Source organism: Pantherophis guttatus, chromosome 3 (genome assembly GCF_059756535.1).
Source record: "Pantherophis guttatus breed Tessera chromosome 3, ASM5975653v1, whole genome shotgun sequence".
Taxonomy (NCBI): domain Eukaryota; kingdom Metazoa; phylum Chordata; class Lepidosauria; order Squamata; family Colubridae; genus Pantherophis; species Pantherophis guttatus.
Genome location: NC_142065.1, coordinates 56158297 through 56181398, shown reverse-complemented (window position 1 = coordinate 56181398; position 23102 = coordinate 56158297). Strand labels below are relative to the sequence as shown.

The 23102-nt window shown below is 37.5% G+C and overlaps 1 protein-coding gene across 22 annotated transcripts in view; it reads right to left on the bottom strand.

The window, feature by feature from the left end:
- Positions 1-23102, bottom strand: part of PTPRF (protein tyrosine phosphatase receptor type F) — a 529684-nt gene that overhangs the window by 59623 nt on the left and 446959 nt on the right. For 14 of the 22 annotated variants that reach the window (XM_087889625.1, XM_087889634.1, XM_087889627.1 and 11 more), the window contains 5 exons: positions 22688-22832; positions 14836-15141; positions 12586-12779; positions 7557-7583; positions 33-150 (listed from right to left, as the gene is read on the bottom strand). In XM_087889625.1, coding sequence (XP_087745751.1) covers positions 33-150; positions 7557-7583; positions 12586-12779; positions 14836-15141; positions 22688-22832 — 790 coding nt within the window. The remainder of the gene's footprint in view (positions 1-32; positions 151-7556; positions 7584-12585; positions 12780-14835; positions 15142-22687; positions 22833-23102) is intronic. The other 8 variants (XM_087889639.1, XM_087889641.1, XM_087889642.1 and 5 more) reach the window with 1 other exon arrangement.

Here is a 23102-nt window from a genome sequence, read left to right as displayed (position 1 = left end):
CATCAAGACGTATTGTAGAACAAATGGCTTACCTGCTCCAGTTGTAGCAATCACTCTGGCCTTGCTGCGGGCTCCATCCCCTTTAGTGGTATAGGCTGCGATGCTGACAGAATAGGTAGTTTCTGGTAAAAGGCCCCCTATGATGGTTTCCTGTAAGGAGAAAAAAGGTATCATATATATCAAGCAAATAGAAAAGGAAATGAGTAGCAGAGCATTTCTGACTCTCAGATCTACTCTGGAGTTTTCCTCTAACCAGTTTAAAAGTGTGTTTGGTTTCAAGCTCTTTTAATTCTCACAGCTAATACATCTCTTCACTGAAACTACAGAGTTAGAATTACAAATCGGAAAGGCACGTTTTTAAAGATTATAAATATAGGTCAAGAAACGTCTCTTTTCTCAAATCAGGTACACAGATATTCAACTTTTTTCCTCTAATTTGGGCAGAAAGCAGAAAAAATCTGGAGAAGTTTGTAGAACTTTACAATTATAATGCAACATGAGAGAAGTTACTTGTGGTCTGATAAGTGAATAGTGTAATTTAATCAATAAACAACAAAATAATATCTCTTAATTGAATGTCACCAGTGGAGAACCAAATGCTGTTGAGTAGCTAATAAAAATAATCAATCATCCCTTGGTGAGGCACTACCTTGTCATGGTTGTGCTGCTACTGTGTTTCCCTGAAAATAAGACCCTGTCTTATATTTTTCTGAACCCTGAAATAAGCGCTTGGCCTTATTGCCATGCACTCAAAAGCCCGATTGGGTTTATTATCAGGGGATGTCTTATTTTGGGGAAAACAGGGTAGCATGTTCTGAGCAATGTGAGAGCTATGCTAGACCTTCAAGCATTCTGGACAGATGTCATCAGAAGAAGCAGATGAAGAGTGTCTCTCCCATAAACAATATGGTGAGACATAACTTACAGAAACTTATATTGGATCAATTATTACTTGGGTCAATAAGACCATGCTAGGTGTTGGAGTTTCTGGACATCTGGTGACAAGTGGATTACAGGATTCAGGACTGTTGGCTGAGCAACCAGGGCCAGCAGCTGAAGAACTACTGGAAGAAAAAAATTCTTACCCATTGCAAATATAAAAAGACTGAAAACAAAGAAATAATGATTTGCTATTACAAATCCAATAAAAAGAGGTTATCTGAATAAGGATCCACCAGTTCTGGAAAGAACAACATCATAATCAGAAATAACAGAATAGCAGCTAGAAGATCAGCATCAATTTATAATATGAAATAAAATACTCAGAAAAGAAGAATTAGGAGAACTACAAAGATCTATCCAGGCCAAAGAAACTAAGCCTTGCCAGAAGTAGCTAAGACAATAGAGACAAACCAGAGAGAGTTGATGGTAGAGGAAGCCAGCGTAGCTATTAAACCATTCTCGTTTCCAAACCAGGCACCCTCTCCTCTAACTTCTCAGAAACAAAGAAACCCTAACTGAAAAAAACAGGAGGAACTGAAATGAAGAATTACGGAGCATCTAGAATAGCACAAAAGCATCAGAATAAGTTTGCCTGATTGAAGCTTATTAAAAAAGCAGCTTGAACAAGCATTAAAAGATGCCAATACTGTAATATCAAACATAAGCACCAGCTCATTGCAAGAAATAAATCAGCTGATGTACAGCATAGTTGCAATTATAATTGAACACCTGGGATGCAAAATCAACGAAGAAGAAAATAAGTCAAATAGTGTACCACCAAGATGGAAGATTAGATTGGAAAACAAGAGCACCAAGATAGAATAGATGAAAGAAAAGAAGCTGAAGAACAAAAAGACCTAATCAAGAAACATCTCCTAGAAACAAGTGAAACTAAGGAAGCACTGGAAATAATAAAGCAGCAAATAACAGCTTTGGCCAAGATGATCAGCAGATATGCTCAAATTGCACACTGCAGAATCTTCAATTTCAACTGAATCTGAAAGGTTTCTACCAATCCATCAATGGAGCCTGCAATAAATCAGTCAACATCTTACAAAGGAAAAGCCAGCTCAGTTTCAGGAGCAGCTATGGAACAATCCAAAGAAAAATAATTTGTATGCACCTTAGACAAAAGGAGGTGGATAAGAATAAAAAGAAGCTGAACTGAAATAACTTGTACTAACTGCAGAAATAGTATAACAGAAAATAGCAGGGAAGATCAAGAAATGGTCAGCACCAAGTAAAGATAAATTGCATGGTTTTTGATTGAAACATGTCATTGGTCTACGATGACTCATTGCCAAGCAGTTAACAACGTACTGCAAAGATATGAAATGGAAGATTGGTTAACATCTGGCAAAACCTATCTGATAATGAAAGATCCAACAAAAGAATAGAATAGAATAGAGTAGAATAGAGTAGAATAGAATAGAATAGAATAGAATAGAATAGAATAGAATAGAATAGAATAGAATAGAATAGAATAATTTATTGGCCAAGTGGGATTGGACACACAAGGAATTTGTCTTGGTGCATATGCGCTCAGAGTACATGAAAGAAAAGATACATTCATCAAGAATCATACGGTACAACACTTAATGATAGTCATAGGGAAACAGTTAATATAAATCTTAAGGATACCAGCAACAAGGTTACAGTCATAAGTGGGAGGAGATGGGTGATAGGACCGATGAAAAGATTAATAGTAATGCAGACTTAGTAACTAGTTTGAGGGAATTATTTGTTTAGCAGAGTGATGGCGTTTGGGAAAAAATGTTCTTGTGTCTAGTTCTTCTGGTGTGCAGTGCTCTATAGGGTCGTTTTGAGGGTAGGAGTTGAAACAGTTTACAGTATGTCCAGGATGCTAGGGGTCTGTAAATATTTTCACAACCCTCTTTTTGACTTGTGCAGTATACAGGTCCTCAATGGAAGGCAGGTTGGTAGTAATTGTTTTTTCTGCAGTTCTAATTATCCTCTGAAGTCTGTGTCTGCCTTGTTGGGTTGCAGAACCAAACCAAGGATAGCACCAAGCAACTGAAGGCCAATTACCTGCTTACCAACAACGTTCAAATTGCTAACCAGTGTGATAGCTGAGGCAGCCCAACAGCATCTAGTTGAAAACAAACTCTTTCCACCTTAGTAGAAAGGAAACTACCCAAACAGCTAAGGAACAAAAGATCAGTTCCTAATTGACAAGATGGTACTGGAAAATTGTAAGAGAATGAAGACCAATTTAACTGTAGTTTGGATTGATTACAAGAAGGCATTTGACTCCCTGCCACATGACTAGATATTCAAGTGCATAAAAATAACAGGATCAGTAGAAACATCAGCAGCTTTGTGCAAAGAGCAATGGCGCAATGGAAGACACAGTTAATATCAAGAGAGAAACCTTTCAAAGAGTCTGGCTATCACTACTACTGTTTGTCAATGCACTGATTCCTCTGCCAACAATACTGAACAAGTTAGGCCATAGCTATCAAGCATCAAAAATATCTGACAGACTATCCCACCTTTTTTACATGGATGTGGGAAAACATTATTTGAAATAGAATTGCTGCTTAACAGTGACCAACTAACCAGTAAAGATATTGCAAGTAAGTTTGGACTGGGCATATATGGCCATCCTCTTCTTCAACCAAAGAAAGGTAGTCAAAACTAAGTAAGCAAGATGCCCTATGGAAATAACATCAAGAGTTTGGATGAAGACCATGACTTCAAACTGATAACATTAGACGTGAATACAATATGAGAGTGAAGAGGATCTCAAAGTTCAAACTCAGCGGCAGAAATACCATCAAAACAATTAACACTTTGGCAGTTTCACTTGTTAGATATACAGCTGGAATAATGGACTGGACTCAACCAAAACTAAAAGCCCTGGATAGGAATCCCCAAATATAATGAGAATGAATCATGCCCTTCATTTAGGCAGCAACAAATTCTACTAACCAAGGAAAAATAAGCAGGTGTGGAAGGCTGCAGGTACATGAGACAGGTGAAGAAGAAAAAAGGGCACCGGAAGAATATTTGAAGGATAATAAAGAAGATGCACTGAAGCTAGCATACCATGAAGGCTTACTGTCTCTTTCCAAGACCGAATTGGCCTACAAGAAGGACCAAATGAAGAACAGAAAAGCAACATGGAAAGATAAAGTATTTCATAGTCAGTACAATAAAAGAAATGGCAGGCAAATCACATAACAAGAAGACCTGGCAATGGCTAAGAGCAAGAAAATTGAAGAAAAAGACTGCACAAGATCATGCCTGAAGAACAAATGCATACAAAGCCAAAGCTGAAAAGACAGCAACAGACCGCAAATGCCGCCTCTGCAAAAAAGCTGAAGAAATAATGGACCACCTAGTTAGTTGCTGCAAGAAGAGCACAGGCTAATTACAAACAGGATGACAAGGAAGCAACAATGGTGCATTGGAATATCTGCAAGAAAGACCATTGGCCTGCAAGCAAGAACTAGTGGGACCACAAAATAGAGAAAGTCATAGAAAATGAAAATGCTTAAAGTGCCTTGGGCCTTTAGAATTCAAACAGACAGGCATCTGCCACATAACCCCCCAGGCTAAACAACTGTCAATAAGAAAGACAAAAAAGTCTGGTTAGTGGATGTTGCAGTATCTGGAGACAGCAGAATGGAAGAGGAAGAAGTGGAGAAACACAACAAAAACTTGTAAACAGAATTAGAATGACTGTGGCAAAAGGAAGCAAAGATAATAATAGTAAATGCCTTGAGTGCAACCCTAAAACATCTGGAGCACCACTTGAACATCATTGGCATTGATAAAATCACCACTAGTCAATTGCAAAGGGCAACTTTACTTGAAACATCTTGGGATGATACCTTCAATACCAGCAAACATCTGCCTGTCCCAGATCCTCGGGAAGGATTTGGTAGGTAGATAAAAATGCCAAATCCAGTCTAAACATCTGGCTGACTGTGTAACCAACCATAATTTATTATGGCCGTCCATCCCACTAAACCTTGGGCAGTCTACACAATGCAAATACAGAGTTAAAATGGACAGCCCAAATAAACAATAACAATAAAGACATGATTAGCCTCACAGACACATTAACCCCAGACCTGGAAACAGAGCCAATTCTTAAAGGCTTTTTGGAATTCCTGGGGCCTGGGTATCATCCGTATCTCAGGAAGGATGCTGTCCCAGAGGCCAGAAAGAGCAACAGAGATGGCACATTTCCTGGGTCCCGCAATATAACAACGTTTAATTGAGGGGTCCTAGAGCACAGTCATTCTGCCAAAAGTATTGGGCAGGCAGAAACAATCGGAGTAGCAATAAGGAAAGATTAGTTTGGTTCCATCTAATTAGTATGATAATTTATCTGTTTGGTCTGAAATTGTTAATCTCTCACTTCAATCTTTCCACTTTATTTGCTTTAACTTTCAAAGCTTTTCTTTCAGTTTATAAGTCTAAATTTTACTATGTCTTATTTTCATTTATACAAAATGCTTTCCAGCATCACTGTTTATTGAATTTTAATTGCTATATGAACCACTTACAGGAGACAATTTTTATTTTTAGAAATGGAGTCAAAATTTAACAGAAAGGTTCCTCAAATCAACAGGTCATGCATGCTATGTTATATGCATGTGGTGATAGGAAAAAATTCTGTGTTGCAATGTATTGCTTGGATACATGGCAAAAACAAAAAACAAAGAACTCCACCATCAAACCCCAGGGCAGGGCAGGAAGCTAATATGACTGTGATTACAAAAAGAGCAGTAGTTCTAATTGGCAAGAAAGTTTTCCTACAGAAGTCTGCAACACATACCAAACTTACCAAAAAAAATAAATAAATTGGGATGGGCAATAAGATTGTGGGTGAGGCTGCCAAGTTAAATCATTTGCCGTTATATGCCCAGGTGTTCAATAAAATACCCATCCCATAAATGGAGGAAATAGGTTATAACAACAACCAAAGGAAGTTGCAAACTCCATAGAAAAGGAAGGCTTGGGATGCTAGTTTTCCTTTCTCATTGATGTACTCACAGTTTTAAAGAAGTGTCTAATCGCATTTGAGTGAGTGGAATTGGCTTTGTAGACTGTGGCTAGGGAAAACAATTTCTGAGGTAGTTCATGTGTTTTTTTAAACAGAAGCCTTGTTTTGGCATTGAATACATGAGCTAATGAGCAGTCTGCAGCTTGATTCATCAAAGTCAGTTGATGTGTGAATGCAAGACCCTTATTTAATTCATCCCAAGAATGAAGGCAATCAAAAACCAGAGCAAATTTTCCTATTTTTTTATCCTGCATGGAGAAAGCCAGAGTCTTGTGTTCATATAGCAGGCTAACCAAACCCCAGATACCCTATTAGTTGCACCTGTTTGCAGGTAAAGCCCCTGTGTGAAATAGAGTTCACTTGCAAATCAACAAGTTGTATGATTTAGTATGCTATGCAAAAACATTCTGACATATTTATTTATTCTGTGGCCAAATTGAGATTCTGTCACAGAATTCTATCGGGAGCAACCTGTTTAAAAGGGATCAAAAGGTTTTCAAGCAGAATTTAAACATATTAACTCTGTACATGAGAACTCTGTACAATTGAATATCCAGGCACCGAATTTCACCAAATCTGTACTATAATGGATAGAGCAGGACACTTTCTTGATTTTTCAGAATTGTTAGCATTTCTTCATTGTTTTCATTTGGAAACCCAAATTAAGAAATACCAATCAGACAGGAATTAGAATAGGAAAAGATTCCCCTTTCCCTGGAAGTTTGCATCAGTGACCTGAATCAATCAACCCACATTAATCACGTCAATTAAAATAACATGGAAAGGGAAACTAAAATATATAGCACTACAGGCTATAAACATCGCCCAAAGAAATAGCGAATACCACAGTGCACACAAAAGACATACTCTTACATGCTATTGGAGAAAGTGAAGTAGAAAGAGGGAGGAAAGAAAGAAAAAAAACATGGACTGGGAGAAAAGACAGGTACCATTCCAATGATTGTAGGCATAGGGCTGTCACTGCAAACCCCTTCTAACATAGCCCTTCTGTTTAAGAAGGAATGGAAGTCACACCAGCTAGTTTAAGCATTCTCTTTCTCTCTTAGTTCCCCTGTCCCCAAAGGCAATGTTCAAACTTCTTCCTTCAAATTTATATTTCAAAATTACTTCCCAAAAATTGAATTTGACTGTTTGAATATGATTGCTTTTGTATTGTAGCCCGTGTTTCTACCAAAGGTCATAGCTGAGAGAGCACAGTATATTTCATGATTGGGAACAATGAAGTTTAAAGATTATATAGAACTGATTTTGCCATGTAACCAGTTGGGCAAGGACAGTAAAGAGGGGCTGCTCTCCCTTCATCTGTCTTAAATTGCATTGCAACAAACAGAGAATAAAGATGACAGAAATGTCAATTGCTTTTCTGCATTATTTGCAATCTAAATGCCAATTTGTTCAGGATTTGTAGCTGGTTGAAGCTTCGGAGTAACTCCTCAAAATATCTGAGAATTGATGGGGATGTTTTGACAGCACTATGCACAAAGATTTAAAGATTTCACAAGATGATCCTCAGAACCTTTTGATCCAAGCAAACACACTAATAAATGGTACTTACGTGGTCAGCAGAGTCCTTAAGCCTCAACTGACGAGAAGGAGGAAAGAAAATGGAGATAGAATAAGGGAATGGTGATGCAGATTAACACATTCATACGTGAGGTTTGGCACTAGCAAGATCCCAATAATATATACAGTTCTTCACAAATGTATTCTAAAAACGTAAAACGCATTAGAACCTGATATTTAACTTGCTTTCAACTGTCTAATTCCCATCACAAAGCTAAGCAAGAGAGCTTGTCTTTTCAATTTGTGCAGAATGACCACAACTGCAAACCTAAGTATACCTAGGCATGCTCCATCAAAACGAACTGGAATTTAGGACAAACTAGCCACATATCTGGTGGCTTAAGGCATTTATTATATCTAGTGCAGAGGTAGCTACCTTGGTGTTCCTTTGATGCTTCAAACAAATCTCAGAATCTTTCACTATTTACTGAGGAATTGGGGGGAGACGAAATGGGTGAAGAGATGCATAAAGTACTGCTGGAGGGCACTCATAAGCAGGTCATGACATATCACTGATGATGAAATATCACTATTTGTATGGCTCTTCAGTGCCCATGTGTTCAGAGGCCTTGTTTAGGATGACCCAGGTCCTTTTGAATAGAGCAGGCTCAGAGGTCTACCTGTAGGACCATTTGGAGGAATATGTTGGGCATTTATCTGACAAAATCCTTCAGAACTGCTCCAGTTAGACCCCGGCCTTGGGCCAGGGTACAGTTTTGCTTTATTACCTGGGAGGGGTCTGATCCTGTTGGGGCTGAGGAAGTGGACAAGTCCTCGTGATTGAGCCTGCCCACATGTATATTAAATCCATGTCTATATGCAAACTTCTTATCCTGTTTCTTTCTTTCTAGCAAAATGTATTAATCTTTATTCATTTCCATTCCTAAATCAAAGACGTAAGGACTGTTGGTTTTCAGCTGCTGTTTTATATAATGATGATTATTTTAATATCTATAGACAGATATTCTTTAGTTTATTACATGCTTTGGATTATTTCCAAAAAGTGGGTTTTAGGATAATGACATTGCAAGCAATAACAATCCTCCCCCAAAGAACATTATGGAATAAATATATTAAAATATGACACATACATCACCACTGTTAAAAGATAATGTATATCTATTAGTAAAACATTCAAAACCGCCTCACAATTATACAATTACTGTATTTCTTAAAAGAACAGGGTAGAAATATGTAAAATGAGCCAGAAAAATAGTGGTGCATATTCAATTTTAAGTTTGTTTTTTTTTAATGGTTACACTGTCAACTTCAACATACAATCATCTTTCCCTTTCATCAGAGAAACCTCTGTTTTAGGAAATCAGCTACAGGTAAATGTTGGAATTTATAAAACTGCTACCTACCAGATAAAACAGTTCTCTGCTAAAATAGCCCAATTGCTTCTTAAGTATTTAGTGTCACTGAATAAGATAAATGGCTTTGAGGGAACCAAAGGCCTTGATAAAAAAAATCTGCTGCTGTTACTGCTTAGAGAGAGTAACCAATGTAAGCAGAGCTAATGTTGGCAGTTGATATCACCAAATCTACAGTTCTAGTAAGAGCACCAAATAGATTAGTTTGACCAAGCCTAGTCTGAGATTTATTTTCTGCCCTGTTTACAAACTGTTGCAAAGAAGGCCTGCCCTAGCACTACACACAGGATTGTTGAATGCACATTCTTTACTTTAGCTGTCTGATTAAAGAATTACTGTGTGTGAGTTGGGCAGTCATATAAATGAAATAAAATTCTTTTAAGAGCAGTGAATCTCATGTGGATCTTGTTAATGAAGCCAAACCGAATAGTCAAATAACTCTCTTTCCAGAAGAATAGTTGCTACCCAGGACCCACTTCTCAAGAAAGCAACAGCTATTTTGAAGTCTTATTTCTGAGTTTATTTTATAAGTTGTCAATCAGTGTGGACACAAGGTAGACAATTAAATATCCTCCAGATTTTTTGGACAATTCTCATAAATTTCAGTCAATCTGACTTATCGCAAGAGTTGTGGAAGTCATATTCAGAATCAGGAAGATGCATCACGTTGCCTACTGTATGTTCTTATTTTATCCTAAGTAAAATGCTTTTCTAACTTGACAATTAAAATGAATACAGTACGGTCAAGTATCAAAATATTATGTGTCTTGGAATCTTGAAATCACAAAATATATTGGCACACAAAGCCCAGAGTAGAATTGAAATGTGTATATACAGGATGGAACACAACAGTGTGATTTCTCTGATACTGGAAATCCAAAGTTACTGTCAGATTAGTACCTTTAATTATTGTGTTAGAAAAGGGCTGTTGCACCTTTATACTTAGAAAAGCAGAATATGTTTATGTGGTAAACTATACAGTGGAGAGTACTGTCTCCTGAACTCTGCTGAAGTAATACATACAGGCATATTCTTGAGATAAAGTCATGCTTGTCTGTCCATGTAGGACACAATGATTGACGCTGTCCTGCTAGCTACTTTTCAGCTGGAGGCAGAGACGCAGCACAGAAATTTACTTAAGTATAAAGTTCTCTTACAGAGCAATCAGTTACTAAATTTGAATGAAAGAAGGAATATGTAGCACATTTTAAATTTCCCTTCTATTAGTTTTAAATACAGAATGAAGAACAGTATATATGACAAAATGTTCCTCTAAATATTCTTGACCAATGTGTAATAGGGAGATGAAGGGAAAAGAGGAACTAAATGACAGCAGTATTATTTATCAACACAATGTGAAAAGCTCAGTGCATTTCCGATAATCTTCCCAAAATCTTAGAAGGCAATATTATCTGAATGGTCAATATGAAATGCTGACTGCATTTCTGATGATAAAGTCCCTAACATTTTAGATGGTGGTATTATCTGAATGGTTTTCTGGCTTTATGACTGTTCTCAGGCAGCTGGATCAAGTACATGATACATTGCTACACCTTTAGCCTTCAAGCCTTTCACCTGACTGTGCTTGCAGCTTTTCCATCTGTCTGGTTATCATCCAAGAACACCCACCCATATAACAAAAATGGCAAGTGCCTCCAGGAAGGACAGATCATTGTAATTCCCATTCACACTGACTGATTCCTTGGATGAGATCCAGAATTAGCCTGCACAAGTAGTTGACTTCTTAATTTGCTAGGAATCCCTTGCTGTTTAAATGTATCCCCAGTTTAGCGCTTATGTTTCTACAAGAAACAATGACTGGAGACCAACTGAAAAATATCCCAACAAATATGTGTGAAGAGTAAGAATGAAGCCTCTTTCTAGCAGAGAATGAATGCAAATCTTATCTGGCAAATAAGACAAATAGAAAGCTTTGCAAGGCATGGTCTTAGAGTATTATACTGCACCTCCATTTGTTGAAGGATAGTGTTAGGGTGTGAGTATTTCTTTCAAGAAATAAAAGGCAAATTATATCCATGAAGGATAATCAGAGGAATACACACACACACACACACACACACACACACACACACACACACACACACACAGTGTGTTTTATATCAAAGTTAAAGATATCTGTTCTACTGTGGCTGTTTCTGCATAGACTCTCTTACTTTCTTATACAAAATGTGGTGGTTCAATGGGTTTAATTAAATTATTTCATCTATAGGAGATTAACCATATAGTTTATTGAAGAGCAAATCTTTAGCCCTAGAGAAAGATAGCAAACTGATGAATTTTACCAGCTAAAGGGACAACTTTCTCAAAAACACTATGTATCTTCCCAGATACAAAAATTTTGAAAAGATTCATATAAATTCTGAATGATCTAATCCAAGAAATATAATCCTGTGCTAATAGGTTCTTATTTTATTTATTTCTTCTTCATTCTTAGGCTGGGCTTAATTTTCTAGTGTATGAAAGGTGTGTGTGATTTATTTTATTTTCTTATTGTTTGCTGTGCTTTGCTCCCTGTTGAGAGAGAGATAAATAATTCAACTATACTTAGGAAGCAAATCAATTAGTCTGTGCGCTTGTCTTGTAATTCTACTGGGTGCCATTAAAAAATCTAGCTCACAACTGATCACCCCAGCTTGCAACTGTAGAAACCTCAGGAACTACAGATTTTTTTTCCAGCATGAATCCTCTCACCCCTCCCCACCAATCCCTCCTGAATCCAAAAGGTATTCTGTCTTAGTAAGCAGAAAAACTACAACAAATGGTTCAAAACTAAGACTTAGTTTCTTATTTATTTCAGTGACATTATGAGTATACTACTTACACTAAGCAACTCCTGACAAGATACTCAGCTCCAAAGAGATGATAGGGAATGCTTATATTATCTTGCTCCCTAGATTACATTAAGAAGGAGCTTATATTCTTCAAAAACTATTCAACCCTTTCCCTACTGCTTTCATTTCAGAAAGTTTTTTGATTTGACAAGTCATGTCAATCAAATATAACAAAACCTTATTAACACTTGTAGTAAAATACAGAACCATCAATAAAGCATAAATTTATTTCCAGCATACTACTGAAGAATCCCAGACTTTCCATTTAGGATGACTTAATTAACATTAGAAGCTAATTCTGAAACTCATTTAATCCATTTTTAGCGAAATTAGCAACATTTAATAACACTTAACCTTTTGGATGTGTTATTCAAAAAGCCCATTTAGTTGTATTTTCCTTAAACCTATTCCAACAAATTGATTCCTTTAGATTAATTCTATCTTTTCAATCATTACTTGAATTTCATTATATGAGTTTATACTTGCAATCTCTAGTTATATGGTGTTGTATACCACATACTGTGCAGTTGGCCTTAAATTCCAAATTTATTTATTTAGAGTAAACCTAATGAATATGTGGCCTTCTAGATGTATTTGGACTGTAGCTTCCATTAACCATGACCAATGACTCTGTGGATTAATTCAAAGGGGATCAGTTCAACACCATTTGGGATCATAGATTTCCCACCTGTGTTAGAATTTTAACCAGTCCTATGAACCAAAAAAGTAATAATAATCACTGACATGCAGATAATTCTGCAAATAAGTATGCATATTCATCAACAGCGGGCTATACCTGGGATTCAGCTACCATGACATCTTTGATGACATGTGGTCCAACTGGTTCATTGTTCTCCATTTTTACATAGGTGACTTGGTAACCTCGAATTTGGCCATGCTGTTTGTTGGAGATGGGTGACTTCCAGGAAACACGAATTGCTGTTGAGTTCACTGACTCTACCTCCACTTTCCGTGGGGGAGCACTGGGCACTGCAATGTACATAGGAAAACTTAGTTAGAGAGAAATCATCATGTTGCATCTAACACTGGTACCTTAATTGTGATTGCTTTCTCTAATGCCCACTCTTCAAATAGTTTTCTCAGGAACAAGTATTTCTGTACATGCATGTCTGTATAAATAGACATGTCAGATTTCAAAGATTAACAGTGTATGGCATACATGTACAGCATCTTCAATGGTCTAAGCTATCCTGTTATTATAAGAAGATGCAAAGCTTTCCTCAGAAAACTAATCCCCCCCTCTCTTTGCATTAAAGAGTGAGCAGAGAAGAGAAGCAGATTTATTAAAGAGGAAAGAAGCATTTAGAACAATGGCTTACAGTCAGTTGCTCCACTGCTACAGCAAAAGGCTGTTCTGAAGATTGAGATGCCTGCTTATGCTTCCAGGTTATAGAGTGCTTTTTAATAAAAAGTGAAAAATGGCAGTTGCCTGAAAAATTTCAATTTTCTTACAAGGAGGTACTTTCTCATAAGGCAGTGTACAACCTATTTACTATTTGGCAAAATTGCATTCTTATTATTCTGGGTTCTTACAAAATATCAATGCAAATTTAAAAAGAGCACAGAGGGAAGGGATGGAGGAATGCTTTCTCAAAGAAGCTTTTCCTTCCCTATATGAATGGGGCAATGTATTCATTTTAGAGTCCCCCTTGCCATACGGCTATTCAGCCTTAGCTTGGAAAACCAAAACAGCATTCAACTTTTGCAAAAGCAATCCAGGGCATTCAAAAGCACACAGTGCCTCAATTGTCAATACAAGAGGAGGTTAATTGGAGGCTGGGAAGTGGGTGAAATCTGCAAGCATGATTCCAGAAAAAAAAGATATGGCTGGCTGACAGTTGCTCAGCTTTAGGCAACACATTATTTTCCATAGATCTCATTCCTAATTGTAAATAGTTACTTGAAGAGGAGCATCGAGGGAAATCATGATTTAGCAAAGGAAAGGAGGAGGACAGAATGGGGAATGATGTATGTTCTTCAGGCTTTCCAAAAAGCAAGTGGAAAGTAAATGTAACAGTGTCTTAACAAATTGATCCCTTTTTTTATTAGAGTCAGCTATGCCTTGAATGTTGCTTGTGACAGCTCTGCAGGGCCCAGCTACCATGAATCTTACCTGCTACAGAGCCTTATGCTAATGGCAACTACTCAGGAATTGACTTATGTTGGGTTAGTACGTGTCACTCCAATTATAAATAGAATGTATTAACTAACAAATATATTTTAAGATACAAAAAAGGATTTCATTCACCTTGCCTGCTATTTATGAAACTTCAGTGTTATTGGAAGCTTTCAAAATCACGCCTGACAAACCCTACCTGGGAGAGCCAACTCTGCAGCCCTCAGACTAATGTTTCAAGTTTGCTAAGACATTTCTAGGGTAGTAGCTTCCCTCTAGCTAAGGCTTTGCTAAATGAGAACTAAAGCAAACAAATCAAATAGCAGAGCCCACAGACATGTTTCTTTTCCTGGGAAACAGTCCCTGAACATAGCTATGCATCACTTCCTAGAATGTCAGCAATGCAAGGAGTAATACAGCAGAGGCAATAAAACCAAAGAATGCCTGCTCTCAGTTTAAGAGTGGCTCGCTTCCTCCTATGTTTACTTATGGCCTCTCCAGTGTTTTGAGGCCAGAGTGTAACGTAACAAGTGCCAGTCACTCTGAGTACTGTCACTCTCTAGACAGGAAACTTAAGTTGAGACCTAACAGACTTGTCTACCTAATGCAATACATTGTTTTGCTTCAATGTGTCCCTGATAGAGAGTTAAGAAGCAGATCTGTATAGGCAGCAGCATTCTACGCAACTTATCTATGAACCTCACATGGACAAGACTCTTATTACTTATTGATTGACTCTGACTCACATTCTAACTGAATATGATTATAAAGGAGCTGCCCTATTTTTTAAAAAAATGAACACATTGTTGTTTATATATTGTAGAATAAGATCCACGGTGCATTCCTAAGAAACAAACTTGTAACAATCAATAGAGTCCCTGTTACCTTTGACCATGTGTCAAAACCTACCGTCTTCATCAGTGCGAACAGAGACAGGGATGCTCTCTGGTCCAGGACCAACATCTGTGTGAGCCCTCACCCACACTTTGTACTCTGTCCATTTCTCCAAGTTGCTGATCTCCCAGCTGGAGTGCTCATGTCCAATGCCCTCAACCACATGCTTGGTGCTGTCCTCTCCTTCCACTGCCTGGTACGCGATGGAATATTGTGTGATGACTCCATTGCGGCTCTGAGCCGGTGGTGGTACCCAACTTACCCGGATGATGGTAGAGCTGATGCTTACACATGCGACCTCTTGGGGTGGGGCAGAAGGGGCTAGGTATAAATAAATGAAGTGGGAAGATGTAGGGAAATGGTTGGGCAAAACATACCAAGCACAATGAGATCTTACCCAACCAACAGAGATTCTCCTAATACAGAACAAAGTTTGTATTTCTTTTTATTTAAAAATATATATGCACCGGAATTAGGTCTATGTGTGCCATTCACAGGATCACAGTTGTGGTTACCATAGGATAAGTGTGCCATATATAGGAAAGAAAATTGGAAATCATAGGTCTTAGAAAATACTTAGAAAAGAACAGAAGAGCAGAAGTCCTCAAGAAAGAATGTGAGATCTAAAAAAGATAACAAACCAACTAAGAATAATGTGTCACATTTAAATAATTCAGTGATATTCTTTCTGAGGAGTGGTATTTGAGCAGTAGTTTGCATGGATACTTTTTGCTTAAACTGCTTAGAACAGAATCCTAGAATACAAAGTCTACTGAATCTGATATATAATGCCATAGCTTTTAAATTCCTGAGAAGGAGTTGAAATATAAAGGCCATGAAGAAAAAGAGATAAAAGAGATAAAAACATGATTTGCAGGATGGAAATATCACTAAGTAGTGAAGGAAACTTAAAACATCATTTTTTAATTTGGTAAGCAGAACAAAAATAAACTAGCAAACATCAGAACAGGAATATTTCGTATACTAAACTGGAGGAAAGGCAGATCAAGACAGTTATTAGGAAAAACATAAGAATTATGTGAAAATTAAACTTAAAGCTACACTTTGGATTGCAAGGACCAACATCAAACTCAAAGTTACCAGAGAATGCTAAAGCAGGGGTGAAATGCTCCTGGTTCGGCTGAATCGTAGCGATGGTGGCCGGTGGTTTGGAAAACCGGTAGCGATGGCAGCGCAAGGCTCCACCCTCCCGCCCGGTCGTCTTACTTCCTGGTTTTAACCAGGAAGTAATCTGTTTTTTACCCTCTGCGCATGCGCAGAAGAGTTTGCGCATACACAGAGGATCTGCGTGTGCATGTCATGTGCGCACACACACTTCCGAACCTGTTGGGATACTAAGCTGGCAGGAATAGTTAACACCCTAGAAACAGGGGTGAAATCTAAATTTTTTCCCTACCGGTTCTGTGGGCAGCAGAAGGATACTGCAAAATCTCCATTCCCACCCCACTCCTGGGGAAAGGATATTGCAAAATCTCCATTCCCACCCCACTCTGGGGCCAGCCAGAGGTGGTATTTGCCGATTCTCCGAACTACTCAAAATTTCTGCTACCGGTTCTCCAGAACCTGTCAGCACCTGCTGGATTTCACCCCTGCCTAGAAGATAGGTTCAAGATCCAGATGGATCTTGACAGACTTGAACACTGGGCCCTATCTAACAAAATGAAATTCAATGTAGAGAAAAGTAAAGTCTTACACTCAGGTAAGAAAAACCAAAAGCACACATATAAACTGGGAGAAACCAGGTTTAATAGCAGTGACTGAGAGAGGGATCTTGGAATCTTAGTGGACAATCAGCTAAATATGAACCAGCAGTGTGCCGCGGTAGCTAAAAAAGCCAATGCAATCTTAAATTGCATTAACAGAGGGATACAATCAAGATCAAGTGAGGTACTAATATCACTCTATAAAGCCCTAGTAAGACCATACCTAGAGTACTGCATCCAGTTTTGGTCACCACACTATAAAAAAGATGTTGAGACTCTAGAAAAAGTGCAGAGGAGAGCAACCAGGATGATTAGGGGACTGGAGACTAAAACATATGAAGAACGGTTACATGAAGTGGGTATGGCTAATCTAGTGAAGAGAAGGACCAGGGGAGACATGATAGCTGTCTTCCAATACTTGAGGGGTTGCCATAGAGAGGAGGGGGTCAAGCTGTTTTCCAAAGCACCTGAAGGCCAGACAAGGAATAATGGATAGAAACTGACCAAGGAGAGATTCAACCTAGAAATGAGGAGGAACTTTCTGACAGTGAGAACAATCAATCAATGGAACAGCTTGCCTTCAGAAGTGGTGGGAGCTTCATCACTTGAGACTTTCAAGAAAAGATTGGACTGCCATTTGTCAGAAATGGTGTAGGGTCTCCTGCTTGAGTGGGGGGGGGGTTGGACTGGATGACCTATAAGGTCCCTTCCAACTCTGTTAATCTGTTAAAGAGGTAAAACAGTTGCTATTCAATCATTCTCTTCTCAACCAGATCAAATTATGGGAAACCTTTTATGATTGATTATTTCTGTTTATTAGCTGGTTATGTTAGGTCCACTATTGTTATTGTCACTGTAAAAAAGTAATTAAAATGAAATAGTAAATGATTATAAAATTCGCTTAGGAATCTCACAAGAAGTTCCAAAGTATTCATATTAACAGATTAAGCAGTGTGTGGGTATCAAAGATATGACACAGCAGACAAATAGCAAATGGTTTAGATGCCATTTTATAGTATGGATATTGCCCAATATCATGGTAGGTTATGCTAATTAAGATGATCAGAGGGCAGGTAAAGCTAATGAAACTCACCAACTTTGAACTTCTAGTATTAATTATAAGCAAAAGCTGATTAACATCATAGCTTTATTGAAAACATACTCTATATTTGAGAGTTAAGAAGTATAAAAGAGATTTATAGAAAACTGAGGAACTAAAGGAAGCAATATGAGATGAAGTGTCTTAAATCAATGTTTGAAACATCAAAGTGCAACTCCATCAAAAATAATTTATTTCTGATACCCCCGTCCTCTCAAAACGGCTGCTATTTACAATATATCTTCACCAGTCTACCAGTGAGGTATGATACTGGCACATATATGTGGCTATGCTAGGAATATCCAGCAGTAGAAGCTTTCTGGAAACAAGAACAAATTGAGTATATTTTCTTTTTTTTTTCTTTAAAAAAACCTGCTGAACATCAATACAAGTTAAATTTACAGCTCGGCCTGTGCACTGATTCCAATAGAGTTCCTAATTATTTACTTCTTGTAGGTGCCAGAATTTTTTTTAACAAACCTTGAATAAAATATGGGATCCTGTCACTAGACCTATGCTGCCATGATAATCCTGTTTCATTAGATAAAAAATAATTGCAGATGTATCTTATGCTTTCTGGAATATATTTATTGCTATTAAAACTGTACAACAATGCTTCAAAAACAATTGGGGAGGTTATATATAGGTCCCACACAAGCATAGCATTTCTCTGCTCTTCATTAAAATGGCTTGGATTTTTAAGGATGTTGTTTAAACTAAAAAAGGGTGCCACTTCTTTAAGAATTATATTAACTTTAAAGAGTGGGCTTCTGAAAGCAATATCATCTTTAATTCAGACTCACATGGAATCCTAAATAAAGTTGTGCACCTATTATTTATTGAAAATACACACACACACACACAAATAAGGAATAGCCAAGAGCTGCTATGCCTGTGAAATTTGCAAGCACTTTTTCCTAATCATTTTGAAACATTCTACTACTTATTGTTTATACAACAAAAAGAAGAAAAGAAGAAAAATCCTCCATAATCATGAATGTGATCAAATGATACTCTCTGCTATATGCATTTTCCACTGTAAAATGGGGAAACATTTAGGCTGTTTTGCATGATGTTTGATGTCCTGGGATTCCAAGTTATGATATTTCCCTTTTGATGTTTCTTTTGTTATGCATGTAAAATAACATTATTTTAAAATGATAAAGCAGGCTTGCAAGCTCAATTTGCCTAGAAATTTGGCTAGTAAAGGAAGAAAGTCAAGACCGCAAAAGTCAAAGATAAAGAGAAATACGAGGTACCAAGAAACAGGTAGTAAACATGTAGGTTTCCTGGGTACAAATAGCTAAGCAGTTCCTTCAATACTTGACTCATAAACATTTTGGAAATTGGGATTCGCTGAGACAATTTTTTTTATGCTACTTGACAAAACTCATGGCAATTAGAAAAAGGAGAAATGAAAGATGTTTAACAAAGTACAGTAAGTGAACCATGTGAGGCACAAAATTATTTTTGATTGCTGATAGCTAATGGCTGGGTAAGAATCTCATCTGTGAGAGTGCCAATATACAAACAGCAAATTAACATTAGAAGAGGTTAAAATAAAATTAAACAATGGAAACATAAAAAAACCTGAATGAGATAAAAATATATGCCAACATGTATCTAGATATTATGCACAGTCAATGTCATAACGTTCACCGTGTTCATACAGACAACATGATCACATTTGCAATGCCTTGATTAAAATTTCCTTGCAAGGTACAAAGGCCAGCAGTTCATGCTGATATGATGAATACCAGGACCTTAATAATGTAATTCCAATGTATTTTTAAAGGATTGAATGAATAGATCATTCTCATAATGCTGGAAGCAGTATCACTTTGTACAAGGGCAACATAACTATATCCAGAATTAAGAGAACGTTTGGCAAGTAGTTTTCTTTGTAATATTTACATTTATCTAAATTCTAGATATTTTCTTTTAGCCTTCCATTTGATCCAGGCTTGATCAGAAGTTGGTATACAGGCTTGTAATGCCAGTTCCTTAAAATGACCACCTAGTTTTAAGTGTATAATCTTTCTTGTCATATTCCATTGCTTTTCTCTTGCCAGATTCCCGATAGTTTAATTATTCAAATCTTTACTTATAACCTTGAATCCCATGGATCAGCTACTGGAAGAATAAAACATCTACTTCCTCTATCAGTTCTCTATTCTGAAGGACCCTCTATAGTGAGTGCTTTACAGTGGTTAATGGGCCACTGGCTTAAACATCTGGTACATGTATGTGTACGTGTGTAAAATAATGTGTACCATTATGCAAAACCACAACTTAAGTTCTTGTATCAGATGTTGGGATACAAGTGCAAATAACAGCCCTCATCATGACATTACTGCACATATGTCATTTTAATATAATCCCAGTTTGCTGTAGATGACTATAGACACTGAAGTAATATTAAATGTGATTGAAGTGAATGTGTAGACTGACTAGAATATCTGAAATGATTTCCTTATAATTTAATCATTACAGAAATCTTACACACTTGGACTTGCAATATAGAGCAGGACTGGAAAATCCTTAATGACTAGAAATAAGGGAGAACAAGAAGTGCTGTGGATGAGTTAATTATGCAGAATGTCATATAATGGGTGTGGAGGGGGTAAATATATTTTTCATTATTTTACTTTTTAAGCTGTTTTAAATCTATTTTCTGACTGACACTATAGTCTTGTGATTTTTCTTGCCTCAAAATGATGAAATATTTTACTACTGGTTTTCAGCAGTTTGTCCATCCTACATCCTGTTTTGGCACATAGATATGAGCATTATCCAGAAATATTAATATCAGAGACCTATCAACTAAGTTCAGGGACTTCTTCGCTATTTCTATCTTCAATGCCAACTTAACATGCAATCTTCAGCTGCAGACTGGGATCTACAACTGCTTATAAGACACTATCAGGATTATCCTCCCTTATTACAGGGTAGGCAAAATAGCTCCTCTGGGAGTCACACACATTTCTTTCTGCTGCTAATTCTGGATGTATTTTAATTTGCAAGTGGATGGAAATGTTTTTAAATGAAAGAGTCTTGAGACGCCTAATCACATCTTATTTCCTAGAATGTTTCTATGCAACATCAACTCAGAAACAGTATTAGGAAGGTAATATAACATGAAATAACAGGCAGTGCTTTATTCTGATATTGACTCTAGTGGACCTGAAGTAAGAGATGAACCTCTCTGCCAAATCTAGCAAGGCAGCCAAAGAGGACTTCAAAGGTTCTAGGGAAGAGTTCACGAAATCACCAGGACTAGGGTAAGAATGGTGTTTTGATAGGTTTGAAAAACCAAGTCAGGAGTCTACAGACAATAAGAGAGAATGCGAGGCAACACTGAAGATAGAGTAAGGAAGGTCTGTTTATAAATATGCATGTGAGTTTTTAAATACATATGTACTGTAACAGAGAGTATAAATTATCTGGAGATATTCTACGAGGGAGGGAATCACACGAATGGTTCAAGAGTGGTATGTGTGATAGAAGTGTGGGGTTAACAGAAAGAGTGGGAGGAAGTAGATCCTAAATTGGGGAAGCTGTAAGTTCAAAGGAGTGGCTGCATATTTTGATTTAAATTATGTGATAAAGCTGGAGCAATCACAGCAGCTATTTAAAGAATGGACTACGCCATTATATACTTTTGTGATAGCACCTATCATACTCTACTCTCTCAAAATGCAAATGTGCTTAACAAGCCAAAATATTGCACTCTAACTGCAGAGGCATCATATATTGCTCAGTTACACACAGCCTTGCATCACAATTCACATTATCATATTTCACATCTGAATTACTCTTTGTTTCTGAGATCTGTCCTTTTGGTTTAAGTACAATGATTGGGAAAGTACCCAATTGCTCCCTATCGATTCATGGATTTCTTCAGTAGCTGCTACCAGTTCTATAAATATCCCCATCCAATATGTTCTCCAATATCTAATATTTATAATATCTACATTTGGGTATCATTTGATCTAATTTATTGGTTTGGCATTTCATTAGTTTGAGACTACGATTCCACAAACAGGACTGCTGGAGTCCTTATAAGTGATATGCTGCTAATGAGAAAATGAACCGTAATTTCAATCACAAGTGGAGCAGTTCCACCCTGAGCTGATTCTACTTGGGAAAGCATTGGCTGCACACAGAAAGCTCTGCTGTTATTGCCTTCATTTGTTGCCCCATGGAGTCACTAAACTCTTGACAGATGGCACAAACAGAAATGTCTCACTTCCACCCTGAATGTTTTCATAAAAGCAAGCCCTCAAATCACCAGTGAAAACAAGCTTATCTCGGAGCTTTTTGATAGCCTTAATCTGTTTACGTGCTACATTCTGAGCTGCCAATAAGTGAACTGAGCTTGTACTTCACCAGCACATGGGCTGAGAAGAGAATAAAAAGCAATCCAGTGTCAGTCATCTTTTCATCTGGCCATCTGATTATTTTTACTGTTGCCTGGTATAGTATATAGTATGAACATGCAACATGGCATACCAGACTACTTAATTCAGCATTCATTCTCTGCAGAATATGTTAATGATTTTCTCTTCTTATAGAGATTGGAATTCCTCTTTTCCAAGTGAATTCATAGAAATTTCCAATGGCAATAACATAATGTGTATAGCACATAGACAGCTGGATGTCCTGGGATGTATGGATATAAGCAAGGGTATTTCTCAAAGGGATATGAGCACATGCAGAGCAGGGATATGCATGCACAAGGTTCAGAGATTGAGTATCTTGTTTGCAACGGAATGGAGAGTGGGAGAGGATGCAGTAAAACTCACAGAGATAGGGAATATATCCTATTTGCTTTTCCCTGTAAATCTGTGAGTCTACCTGTTGAAAGGGTATGATCTGAAAGAGAAACAAGACTTACCCTGGCCAAATGGGCTCCTGCTTCAGAACTATAGCTGGTTTGTCATTCCTCATTCCTCTAGATAATGGTTCTAACTCCCCATCAACTAGCACAGTGGCAACAGCATTTCCCTTGCTTACATTCCCATAGCCATACAGAGACACTTACTGGACTGTGCTGTCCGAGCTTCCAAAATTGGAGTAAGGACTCCTAGTCCCTGCTCAGACCGGGCTCCTAGTTGAAATTTGTAGAGTGTGTCTGGCTTGAGCCCTTCAACTGCATAAGATGAAGTCTGGTCGAATTCCACCTTATGCTGGAAAAGATAAAGAGTCGTTTTCTTTTTATTTGGAGGGGAAATAAGGAAAGCCAACCTTTAATGCTTTTTTTTGTTTTTAAATCATTTGCCCATCAATACTTGCAGATTAATCAAGTCAATAATACAACCCAAGTTACCCAACCCAAGTTACTGAATTTGCATAACAGTAGGAAAATCATTATCTTCAAATTGAGGACACTAACAAAGCACAGTCTTGTGCTCTTCAGAAACAAAATATCTATTAGAAATGCAACCACAGCATTCTGT